The sequence below is a fragment of the Nesoenas mayeri genome (genome assembly GCF_963082525.1).
Source record: "Nesoenas mayeri genome assembly, chromosome: 2".
NCBI lineage: Eukaryota > Metazoa > Chordata > Aves > Columbiformes > Columbidae > Nesoenas > Nesoenas mayeri.
In genome coordinates this window covers 101,599,004-101,611,107 of record NC_137543.1, presented here as the reverse complement: position 1 = coordinate 101,611,107, position 12,104 = coordinate 101,599,004, and the positions used below count along the sequence as shown (strand labels likewise).

At 55.0% G+C, this 12,104-nt stretch overlaps 1 protein-coding gene across 2 annotated transcripts in view; it reads right to left on the bottom strand.

The window, feature by feature from the left end:
- NFATC1 (nuclear factor of activated T cells 1) overlaps nucleotides 1–10,705 on the bottom strand; it is a gene marked incomplete at both ends in the record, with an annotated part of 112,838 nt that extends 102,133 nt beyond the window's left edge. The window contains 2 exons of one of the 2 annotated variants that reach the window (XM_080339112.1): nucleotides 35–1,133; nucleotides 10,573–10,705. In XM_080339112.1, coding sequence (XP_080195238.1) covers nucleotides 35–1,133; nucleotides 10,573–10,705 — 1,232 coding nt within the window. Of the gene's footprint in view, nucleotides 1–34; nucleotides 1,134–6,074; nucleotides 6,157–10,572 lie in introns of those variants that run through there. The other variant, XM_080339113.1, reaches the window with a different exon arrangement.
- Between the last annotated feature and the right edge of the window lie 1,399 nt (nucleotides 10,706–12,104).

Here is a 12,104-nt window from a genome sequence, read left to right as displayed (position 1 = left end):
TAGCAGGATTGTCTTCTAAGTCGGGGTCCCTTACCTCATGTAGGATGTCGGAGACAGAGACTTTGGTTTGGCCCACTGGTAGGGATGCTGTGGCACAGACAGGTACTGCTCGCAGAAGTTTCCTTTCCTAATGTGCTGAAAACTGGAGAAGTCTTCCGGTGACAAATCGGCAGTTGGTGATATGGTCCTGTGATCCTCGCCAGCTGGTTCAGTTTTGAGAGTCATGGACGGGGTGTGGTCAATGGCGGTCTTCCTTGATTTGATGGGAATTCCATCGTTCATATCTATGGTGCTGTCAGTGGTGAGGGCATTGATGGCAGCGACAATGGCAGAGCTGGTGTACTGGTTGGTGTTCCCCAGCCACGTCTCATCCGTGACACTCACCCGCGGTGAGTTTTGCGGAGAGGGCGTGGGGGAGTGGTGTGGGGAGTAGGAGGTCTGCCGGTCATTGAGGCTGTACTTTCTCTTGTTGCAAGGAGACGGAGGCCTGGAGCCGCGAGTTCCCAGCCAGTTCTCCTCTGTGATGCTCGTCCTGGGAGACGTTGATGGAGAGTGCCTTGGGGAGCTGAGCAAAGTGCAGGCCACCATGCTGCGTTGGTAGCCCTCCTCTGTGTCAGTGGTCTTCGGAGAGACACATGGGGACTGCCATGGAGAGGTCTGGGGTGAAGTGTATGGATATGAGTAGTTAGACTCGTAGGAAGACGCTTCAGAGTTGCAGCTTCTGGAAGACAAGCTACTTGCTGGGCTCAGACAGGATGGGTCTCTGTACGCCTCGATGTTTGGTAAGTTCAAAGTGGCAGTGGAAGGTGACCGCTTGGCATTTGGGATGGCTTCCTCAACCTCATCATGGAAAAACTGGTTGTTGTTATGATGAAGTCCCATGTAAGAAGTGATCTCAATTCTAGGGCTCTCCAGTGCTGGAGCTCCATTAGGTCTAATGTTTGGAGGCAGGTAATACTCGGAGGCCCCGCTGTCCATGTGTCCTCCATATCCGGAAGGATGGTTAGTTGACGGGACTACTGAAATGATGGGATTTGATGTCTGAAGGCCATGACATGGAGTTGACAATGAGGAATGTGCCACATTCAGAGGCAAGCCAGCATTTACATTTGAAGATGTATAATTATAGTGTTCTGGAAAAAACAAACAAACAAAAAAGAATGATATGAAGTGCTGAACTAATATAATCACTTAGTAAAATACTGAGTTGGAGTGGAGGCACATGACACAACACACAAAAGTACAGCACTCCTTAATAACCCAGCCCACAGGAATGCTGTGCTAGGGTAGAGGCTGCAGACTAGCATCCTTGAAAATGTTACTAACTGAGCAGCACAAGACAACCTATCTTGGCAGGGCGGGGGTGGGTACCTGGACTGAGTTTGTCTCAAGGACACTCTCCTTATGGAAATCTTCAGAGCAAAAAATTGAGTCTTCAAACAACAGTGCTTCAGCATTCAGATGCTGTGGTGCTGCCCTAGAGATGTGTTTTAACATAAATGAGCCTGATTCCCTTCTTGAAAAGTTGGAATACACAAAAAAACACACGACCAAAAAAAAAAAAAAAGGTGGAGGCAGACTAAAGTGAAGAACATGATCAACTGTGTTCTGTTAAAAAATTATACACAACTAAAATTTCCATTACAGCAAGTTTCCAACTGGTTCCAGTTAACTAGGATTTTGGAACAAGACAGATCTATTGACCTGCTCTGGTTTCTGGGACCACTTATCCTCCAGCCTAACTGGCAGAGGCCAGGTAAAATATAAACATGGATGTCTCACTACTCCATGACAGCTGAAATTCCACTGAAATTGCTGGTTATTGCATGCGCCATGTTGATTGCTGCCGGCAGCAAGATCTTGGCCAATGTTCTAACCGTTAACAGCTCCGGGTGTATAAAAGCAATAGCAGAGCTAAACCATCAGTCTTAAAAACCTGGAGGGTGACAGATGACATCACAGACTTGCACCGATAAGCTCTCTGACCCAGCGCAGGGGAATCACCTGCCCGCTGCACATTTCCATCTCTGCAGGGGACCAGCATCCCAAAGCTAATCTCTGCCTCGCTCCACTGTTGGCCTGCTGAAGGGAACCCTTCAGCTCTGCTTGCCTGTCCCAGGGCTACATGTGGGTCTTTCTTTGCCACCCAGCAACACCAATGGGCTGCGTACAGGGAGATGGACAGCCCTCAGCAGCAGGAGGGCAGCAGGATCAGAAGTGATTGCCTCAGTGCTTTCTGAAGTCTGGAGGCTCTGCATCTACCAGCACACGCCAGCTAGAGCCCCTAACACCTGTATCTCATGGCGTACTGGAACAAGACAGCAAAACCTTTCTATCAGAGACAACTACCACTAAACTTTGAGCCTGGGTGATGCTATTCTACAGGTTCCTCTCAGCATACTGGAAATGCACCCAGCTCCGGCCCCAAGCTGTGTACACAGTGCATCAGCCTTCCCTGAGGTTTGTTAGAGCAGCTGCACTTTCCTGTAGGACAGAGAGAAACTCTGCATCTTCTCCAGACACAGCAAGTCCACAAAGAGAGCTTGTCCCATTCCGCCCCAGGAGGCAAGCTCCCTAGGTGGTCAGCCTTGCCCACCTTCCCTAGGGAGATATGGAAAAGCTGTACTAATTACTGCAGCTGTTATTTCAAACAGGACCTGGAGCACTGAAGATGCAAATGAGCCCTCCAAGCCAGTAACCCAGCACAGCAGCTATTCTCTTTCTTTTGTTTATCAGCTCAAACCTCTCTGGTGTCATCCTCTGGCAATCCTGTGCTCGACTTCTCACTGGAAACAACTCCAAGGCAAACGGTACTTAGGAAAAATTCATGTGCTGTCGCAGTTTCACAGCAACTCTGCAATGTTCCAGCTGATGCATGTCATGTCAGGTAACAGTCAGGAACGATGAGCAACACCACCTTTCGAACTCACTCTCTAGCCTGCCTTCAAAGACAGGCCATTTACTGAAGAAGGGTCATTAAATTACACTGGGGTGTGCCACAAATAAAACTAGATTAGTCAAAACATGCTGCAGCTTCACACACTATTCAAACAACCAGGCAGGCAGGAACCATGAAGAAAGGGGGGGCTACATTGCAGTGGTCACAGCAAGGCATAGATCTGCCTGGGGAATCAGTCCCCTCCTTCCAAAATAAGTCCCCTTTTGTTGCTGCCTTGCCATATGGCAGCACTGCTCACAGTCACCACAACCACCACCGCTTCCTTCTCCTCTTCATGGAAAAAGCCCCAAAGTAGTAAGATCTCCATTTCAGAAATTAGCTCTGAGAAAGGGTCTGAGCAGTGCCTCCAAGGCAGCCTCAACCCCTTCACTGCTTCCTCCAGCTTCAGAGGAAGCCAATGTCATTGGCACCACATCACTGCCAGGACACTGGCGAGGCTCTTCTGCCATGTACGAGCCACAGGTCCTTCCACAGTCTCCCAGCCCAGCGTGTAGATAGATGGCAGTGGTGACACAGCACAACTGGTCCCCACCTTCAGCTGGTCCCCACCACACAGCTGGATGCACTGGGCAGGGAATCGCAGGTTTCACAAGCTGTCCCAGCTCTGCACCCCCCAGGTGGGCTTCGTGGATGGGGTGCGACAGTGGTATCCACTGACTGCAGAATCACTGCCTTTAGATCTTTTATTAAAAATAAAGAGGTAAATGAACAAGACAGCAAGCATAATTACTACCTGCATGAAAAGTATCATGAACACAACCGTTCTGTTAAAATCTAATGCTTGACTAAGGTGAAATTTGAACACTGAGGTTTGCTGGAGATCTGCAGCCCAGACCAGCCTTTGGAAGCCAGCTTTAAAAAAAAACCAAAAAACTAAAATTAAAAGACAGTCTTAAGTGCTCCAAGCAACAAGTTCCCCTAGTGCACCTGGCAAGGAATAGCATCTTATAGTATATTATACATATTTTTTTTAAGTCAGCTTTTAAAGGGTCAAAAAAAATATCATGTCACACAACTTCTCACACAATGGTATTCAAAACTGAAACAAGTAAGATCCAAAGCCTACCAAATATAATTAGGTATCTTAAATTTTCAGACAGTGTGTAGAAAGTATGCCCACCAAACACAGAAGCCCCAAAAGCCAAAATTAGGAACAGGACCTAGTCCTTGGTTTGTGAGGTAAAAAACACCAGCTACAACTTCTGAAAATGCACATTCTTCTCCACAGCTTCCATATTTACAAAATTCATCAAATGCACATACATAGTCAGCATTCGTAACATGCTGACTTTTTCCTCACCAGGGTGAATTAGACATGTAAAAATAAAATGCCAGTCTGGAGGGATGGGAGATGGAGGTGGCTACAAAGGCATGAAACTGTAACACATAATGCAGCTGTGTCGGGTATTTTGCCAGTGCTGAAAGGAATGAAAAGAAGGTAACACTTTAACATGACGTTGCTGTCATGACCTTGATCTGTAGTGGCTCCCAGGACCCACTTACCACCAAGACACTTTCAATAGTGTATTTTAATATCTTGAACCAAAGCCTGATATCACAACTATTCTGTTCCAACAAATCCATGCTTACATTAACTAGGACAAGAAAATGGATCCCTTGATTTGTAAGCACATTTTCACATATTACATTTCATTCTGTGACAATATTAAAAAAATCAGACTTTTTCTCTAGTTATATTTCAGAGAACAAACCTTTTATTCCTTTCTATCCTTAATAGGCTGATTTTGCAAGGCACTGGACACCATCAGCTTTTATTTACATTATTTAAATAGGAATGCTGAACATCTGCAGCTCAGAGGACCTTCAGAGAAGGTGAGGGCTATTTTACATTTCTAAAGATGAAGACACATCTAGGTCTGTGTTTGAATTCATGCTTCCAAAATTGCCTAATGGAGTCAGGAACTTTTCTCACTAAGACTTTGCCATTTAATTTGCTTAGGTCCCTCCACTTTCCAACTGTATAATTACTAGGACGCTCATCTGAAAAGCTTGGTGTGAAACTCTTAAAACCACGTTTTTCTAAAAACTGAGAACCTCCTAACAACTATTTGGATACTGACAATGAGTCAGAGTGCTGAGCAAGTGGGGAGAATTAGGAAGGAGAGCACTATGCCTTCACCTGCATCCTAGCAGGCTGCGAGGCACAGACAAGCATCTGGGAACTGGCCTCAATTTAAAGTCAAGAGATGAAGCGTGGACACAGGAAAAGCCTTACTCTGAGGCTGCATTAAACCATCTACTTGTGTAAGAGTTTTTTAAGGTTACAAGTTAGCACTGACACCATAGAAGTCAACCTCATACCAGGAAACGACAACTTTCTCTATCCCTGTGTCAATTCCAGACTTGCTTGCCTCATTTCCACCTCAAGTATTGCTAAAAGTTGTAAAATTAAAACAAACAAACAACAAGAAAACAAAACCCAAACGGACCAAGACACCAGAGTTGGCAACGGTACAACCCATGATAAACTCAGGCCCGTTATTTTTATGTATTGGGTGACCTTCAACCTAAACCCTTAGCCTAACTATCTCCAGTTCACAGGAGAAAGGAAAGCGGGGCAGAAGTGGCTTTTGAAGTGCCCTGGCTCTGTAATGGGAAGACCCAGATCCCGACCTCCACCCCCTCTAGGGGCGGCGAAGGCTGTGCGAGGGGGTCGCCCCCGCCGACAGCGGGCAGCCTGTGAGGACAGCCCGATTGGTCGTAGGCCCCTGGCACATGGGAGCAGCCGTGCAACGTGGGGGTTTGAGCAGCTCAAACAAGTCCCAAGTTCCAAAGATCAGACATTGGCTGCCTCCCGAGTCGTCTCCCCTTGGAGGCTCGTCCGGGTGCTGCAAGGGCACGGTGGGGCAGAGCGCCGGCGCAGGATTTCACTCCCAGCCGCCGCGGCCCCTCTCGCTGCTTCCCGGCGTGGCGGAGGCGACAGGCGCCTCCCCGGGACCGAGCCCCGTCTCCCGCGCCCCACCGCCACCGGCCGCGTCCCTCCGAGGGAAGGATAAACCTCCCTCTCCCGAGCAGGCTAGGCAGCGGAGGGCTCCCCGCAGCATCCCTCCACCAGAACTCCCGGAGGTGCCCGGGACGCCCCGCCGCGACCCACCTCCACCGCCGCCCTCATCGCTGTGCTTGAACTCGAAGAGGAAATCGAAGTCAAATTCCTGCTCGGCCCCCACGCCCGTCATGGCTCCCGCCGCCCGCCGCGACCCCCGCCACGTTCCGGCACCCAGGCGGCGGCGCAGCTCCCGGCCCGCCCCGTCGAGCCCGCCCCTTTGTGCCGGGACACCTGCTGCCGGCGAGCCGGGCCGAGCTCCCCCGCCGTGCGGGCTGCGCGCAAGTCCCGGCAAGGCGCAGGACGGCGGCCGATGCGAGCGGTAACGTGACCCCGGCCCCGACGGGCGGCCTATCTCGCTGCCGCCGCCACCACCTCCTCTGATCCGCCCTCCCTCCCGCTGTTGATGTTTCAGGGTCGATGCAAACAACTGCGGTGCCCGGCCCACACCCCCACCACCACCCCCCGCCAGTGCTCTGCTCCTTCAGCGCAACCTGCGCGCCGTGGGGATTCCCTCTGAGACCCCGTCTGCGACCCTCGTGCGGAGAGCCCGATACCGGGGGGGATCCCAGATCCTCGCCCCCTCGCCGGCTGCACGGGGGCGGATGGGGAGGCCAGGGGTAGCCGGGCAGCGGGACTTCACCTGCTCCCGCCCGGCCGTAACTAACTGCCGCAGGTGTCGGGTTCCTGACAAACGGATTGGGGCAAATGGGTGCAGGAGCGGCGCTTTCACTCCTCGGCCGGGTGGCATCGGGAGCGAGGTGGGTTCTGCCCGCCCGGCCGGGACACCAGCGTGTTCCCCTCTTCGCTGAGGGCCGCTAAGGCTTCCTCCGAGGTTCCCCACCGCGCCGCGTCTGCGAGCCAGGAGGCTTCACTTTCATTTATTTATTATTAATTTTACTTAGTTGCAGCACCCACTAGTGCCAACTGCTATAAAAAGCGCACTGAAGCGGGACTCGCAGTTACCGGCTGCCTCCGTGCGCCGGTGGGGGGAAAGGTCCCGGGCCGAGGCCGCGCACCGGGGGGCGCTTGCAGAGGGCCCCGGCGACGGTGCGAGATGGCGGGGTGGCAAGGCAAGCACGGCTTTCCCCCGGGCTGACACCTTTCCCGCTTGTACGAGTGAAAAATTAATGAGGGAAAAAATAAATTAGAATATTTTTCTGTTTAGAAATGCACTTCTGACAGATTGCACCGTCCCGTTCGAAAGTCTCTGCCAGGCAAAGGAGCTCCCTGCCCCAGAAGCTCTGTTCGCCTCGACTCTTGAGCTCCCCGAGCTTCAGGCCGGATTTCAAAAGGAATAGTTTTTTAAAGCGGTTATGGAAATGGTGTTCCTTTATAAACTCAGGGAATACCATTTTCCAGGCTTATGGCTGAAATCTCCCTTACAAAGTGCCAGGAAAACACAATTTTTTTCCATTAAAGCCCGATAGGCTTTTTCCCCCTTCGCCGGGACAGCCGCGCTGCAGTCTTGTCTCTGGCAGGAGACGGCGGACACCGGCAGCCCGCGGGGCCGGCGGGGCAGCACCAAGGGCAAGCAGGACCCTTCGGCGCCGGGGTGCTGCCAGCGGGCGGCCGGGCTTTGCTTTGGAGGGGACCGAGTGCGCTTTGGGGCGGAGGTGAGGCAACCACCGGGATGCCGCTGTGGGGCTGCTCTCGGTCCCCTGCTCGCAGCCTCTCCCTAAAGTGCCGAGGCTGAGTCACCCGAGTGTGCAAAAGGCCTTGGCAAGCAGTGGGACCCCTCCGCCTGCAGCTGCCGGCCTGGCGGGGCCCTACTCGCCCCGGGATGCCGGAGCAGACCAGAAGCGACCCGACTGAGCCAGGGAGCAGGGCAGCGCCACAGGGACAAGCGTCCCGCCTTACCCTTGCACGTCCCGCACGCCCCTGCCCCGACAATGGGGTTTGCCGCGCCTCCTACCCCCTGCCTGTAGCCTACTACAGGCGGGACAGCCGCCTCGCCCTGGCCCACAGCGCAGCACCCCGACTTCACCGGGCTCACCCCCTTGCCGCCCCTCCACGCTGCTCCTCATCTCCTGCCGAGACGCCCCCGCAGGAAGGCGAGGAGGACCTCCCAAAGTACCCACTTGCTCTCACTCCTCTCAGGTTACATCCGTTACCTGCGGGATGGGTGAATTGTCCCAAAGTATTTACAGACCTTTTGATTTGCCAGTGCTAAAAGGATTAGTGCTGTCAATTAAGTATTTCGACTGGAGAAAGAGGAACGATGGACTACGGAAAGGTAAAACCGAATTGATGCCACATGTTGGGGACGGAATAACGGTGTCGTGCTAGTTAATAATCCAGTTTGAAATAGTGCCGTTAAATTGGGAAGAGTGAATCGACCGGGGGGGAGGGGAATGCGTCCCGGTGAGGCCATCCCCGCGCCGCCAGGCGCCTTTGCACTAACCCACCGACCGACCCTCCAGCCCAACCGCTGGCGATCAAGCCTCTCCCTGAAGTTAACCTGAGTTGTCCCAACTCCCCTGGTCGCAGCGCAAGTCCGACAAAGGTCCCAGCAAATGCGCTGCTATAGCTGCAACACCGCAGCCTGAAGGAGAATTTAACTTGTTCGTGGAGTTAACACAGAATTATTTTCTGAGGCAAGGACCCCGCATCTCGCTACAACGCCTCCAAAAAGCGGGGTCCTCACACCGGGTCACTTCGCAAGAGTTTCTTCCCAGACTAAAGAGGAAAGAGATTTTTTTCTTCGATTGTCATTGTCTGGCAATCAAGGGGCATCTTAATTTGAAGGCAACAATCCTGACTTGCAGGGCTCCCCTACGTGTTTCCTGGATTGGGTCACACTTTTTGGCTGGCCTCATTTTCTTAGTCCTTACAAAATACATCAACAGGGAAGAGAACTATTGATGCGGGATGGCGACATTTTAACACTAGCATCAGAAATACGACGGAAATAAAGAAGGGAGATTTTTTTCTTTTTTTACACGAGGCTCCAGTACGCTTTTTGTGTCAGCAGCCTCTGGGTGTAATTTTTACAAGTTGGCGCATTCGGTGCCTTTGAAGCCCAGAGTGGTGGAAGCGCCATGCATGCAGCCCTCGGAGGTCCGAGAGTGCGAAAGGCACGCAAGCCAATGCTATTAAATAAAATCGTAATTAACTTTCATCCAAAAAGGCCCTCGCATGTTTCAAGAGCGGATCCGCCATCACAGTTGTGCTTGCAGCTTTCGCATTGGCAGGATCCTGTCAACTGAAATGAAACCCTGGAGTGAAAACATCTGTATTAAGAAAAAAAAAAAAAAAAAAAAAAAGGGCAAATAAAATAAAATTAAAAAAAAAAAAAAAGAAAGAAAGATAGGTCTTGAGCGCCCGTCCATCTTTCCTGGGACAAACCCGGGAGGAAGCCCCGTTCGCCCACGCTGCGGAATAAACACGACGGACATGGATTCGACGCCACCCTCCACTTTTTCACAACTTTCTAACATGTGCGGGCTCCCTGTGCCCTGCCCTATCACGGCAGGCTGCTTCAGGGGGAGCGGCAGCAAAGCGGCGGTACCACCAGATCAGAAGGAAACTCGGAAGCCCAGGAGCAGCCGCGGGGAATGAGCATGGCCGAGGGCTGTCCCCAGGCCCGCAGCGGGAAGCCAGGAGCCGCCCCGCACCTGCTGCCGCGCAGAGGTGATGCCCGGCTGCCGCCTGAGAGGTGCCGCTTCCCGGGCGAGGCGGAGCGGCGGTGCCGACAGGCGCTGGCTGGGAAAAGCGAGGTGCGAAAGTTTCGCCAGCGAGAAGAGCGGTGCTGGGTAACGATGCTCGGGGGGAGAAAAATGTGCCGACTAGCACAGGAGAGGCTGAAGCCGGTCCTGGTTCCAGCCAAACGCTGCCCCTGACAGGACCAAGTTCAATCCGGACGAGCAGCTACTAGCAAAGCGCTTCCCTAGCCCCGCGCCCACGATCTTTCTCTAGAAACTTTGCCTCTATGCTTTCCCCGCACTTTTCACAGCAAGGTTACTACGGGGCATCGAAAGAAACCCGACGGTGAGCCGGGGTCGCCGGGCAAGCGGTCCCCCGCAGCCGGACCGGCCCACACCCCCGGGGTGCCCGCCTGCTTCGGTGCGCCGGGAAAGCTGGGCCGCTGGTACGGCGCCTGGCCCTGGCTGGGACCCGCTTTGTTAGGAGGCTCCCTCATTTTCCCAAAAGCGAGGGATGGCTGCAATTACTGGTTGTATTCTAACCTCCCCAAAAACCAAACCTAAGTCTAGGGAGGGAATCTCGGAACCGCTTCGCACTGATTTCCCGGGGCCGGACTCGAGGCGCCCTCGCAGCCACGCGTTGTCGGTGAGGAGCGATGCAGCACCGCTTTCTTGCTGTCCTGCAAGGCCGGACCGGCACCGGGCCCGGGGCCCGGGGGCCGGGCCCGGTGGGAGGCGACCGGGTGCGGCAGCGCGGCTGAGGTGGCGCCGTGCGAAAGGCGAAGGAGACACCTATTGGCAAGCGGCCGCCGGCAAAACTCGGTGCCGCCGCGGGGAAACACCAGGGGACACCGCCACCCACCCACCCGCCCGCCCGCAGTGCCGCCCGTAGAGCCACCCGTTACCTTCCTCCGCCGCCTTCATGGTGCTGCCGAGCCGGCGGGCGCCGCGCTGTGGGGCCGCCGCCGACCTTTCTCTCCCGCTGGCTGGGTCCCGCGACGGCGGCGCGGCTGCGGCCGGCGGGGCAGCGCTTGGCATCCACCCGGCGGGGCGGTGGAGCCCCGACGCCGCGCCCCGGGCCGCTGCCGACCCCTCTCCTCCTACCCTGCGCCCCCCGCCCGCCTTCACGCCCCGGGGGCCGGGGTCGCACCGCACCCGGCGTGGTAGCCGCGCCCGCGGAGGCACAGAAGCTCGCCGCCGCCGCCCCCCCGGGGCCGGGGCATGGAGAGGAGGGCGGGTGTGCGTGGGGACTTCGGAGGCACTGACCGCGCCGCGGCGGCGGGACGGGGCGGCGGGCGCTGCCCGCCCGCCGGGTGCTGCAGGCGGAGTACGGGGGCGAGGGAGTGTGCGGAGCTGGGAAGTCTCGCTCTGACGCAGGGCTGCGGGCCCGGCGCCGCCTTTTTAAAGCTGGAAAACACCCCCCCACCTCCCTTCCCCTCCCGGTCCCTCTCTCCGCCCCGGCCCCGTGATGTCAGCCGGGCTCCGGCCCCGCCGCCGGCGAGTGGCCAGCGGGAGGCGGGCACCGGCGGGCACCGGCGGGCACCGACGGGCCCCGGCCGCCGTGCACCCGCCCGTCCCTCCCGGGGCACGGCGGCCTCCCAGCCCGTCCGCGTCGCCGCCTGCGGGGTCCCCACAGCCTGCGGGAGCCGGCTGCCTGAGGGGACAGGCGGCCCGCCGGGTTATCGAAGTGAAGGAAGGGAGGGAGGAGAGGGGGGAGAGCGGGACGCAAGCGAGGAGGGGGAAAAAAAAAAAAAAAAAGAAAAAAGAGAGGCAGCCTCGCATGCTGAAATCATTATGTAAAAATCGCAGGCTTCCCCCGCTGTGGAAATTTGGAAAAGAGCATCAACTGGCAGGCGAGAGAAAGGAAAATCCCATTCTGCTAAATTACTAACAGACCTGGTAGACTCGGTTTCAGTTGCTCCAGATTTATTATTATTATTTTATTTATTATTATTCTGTAAACATCTCAGCAACACAGTTGTATCTCGTCACTTCGTAGCGGGGGGAAGGAGAGGTTTCCAACCCACAGCAACTCCTCCTCTCAGCTCAGGGATGCCCTGGCCCGGCCCCCGACGCGGCCGTGACACCCCGCCACAGGCAGAAGCCTCCCGGGCGGGGGCCGCGCCGTCCCCTCCTCCGTCGCTTCGAGCCCAGTTGCCGTCGTCCCGCGCTCCCCCTTCGTCCTCCCGCTGCCCCCCCCCCCAGCTGGCAGGACGGGACCATACTTTCCTGTTGGAATTGGACGGCGGCGTGCGGAGCATTGGGGTGGTTTTGAGCGTATCTGGTGTATGAAGAAAAAAAAAATCATAAATCTAGTGCATGACACCCATATGTGGCTGAAAGTAAAACCAATATAAATGAAATCCTGTCTGCTTCTGGGATACAGGAGGCCACGGCAGATTCTTCGGGGAGAGCTCCTCCACTAAATCATGCTGGA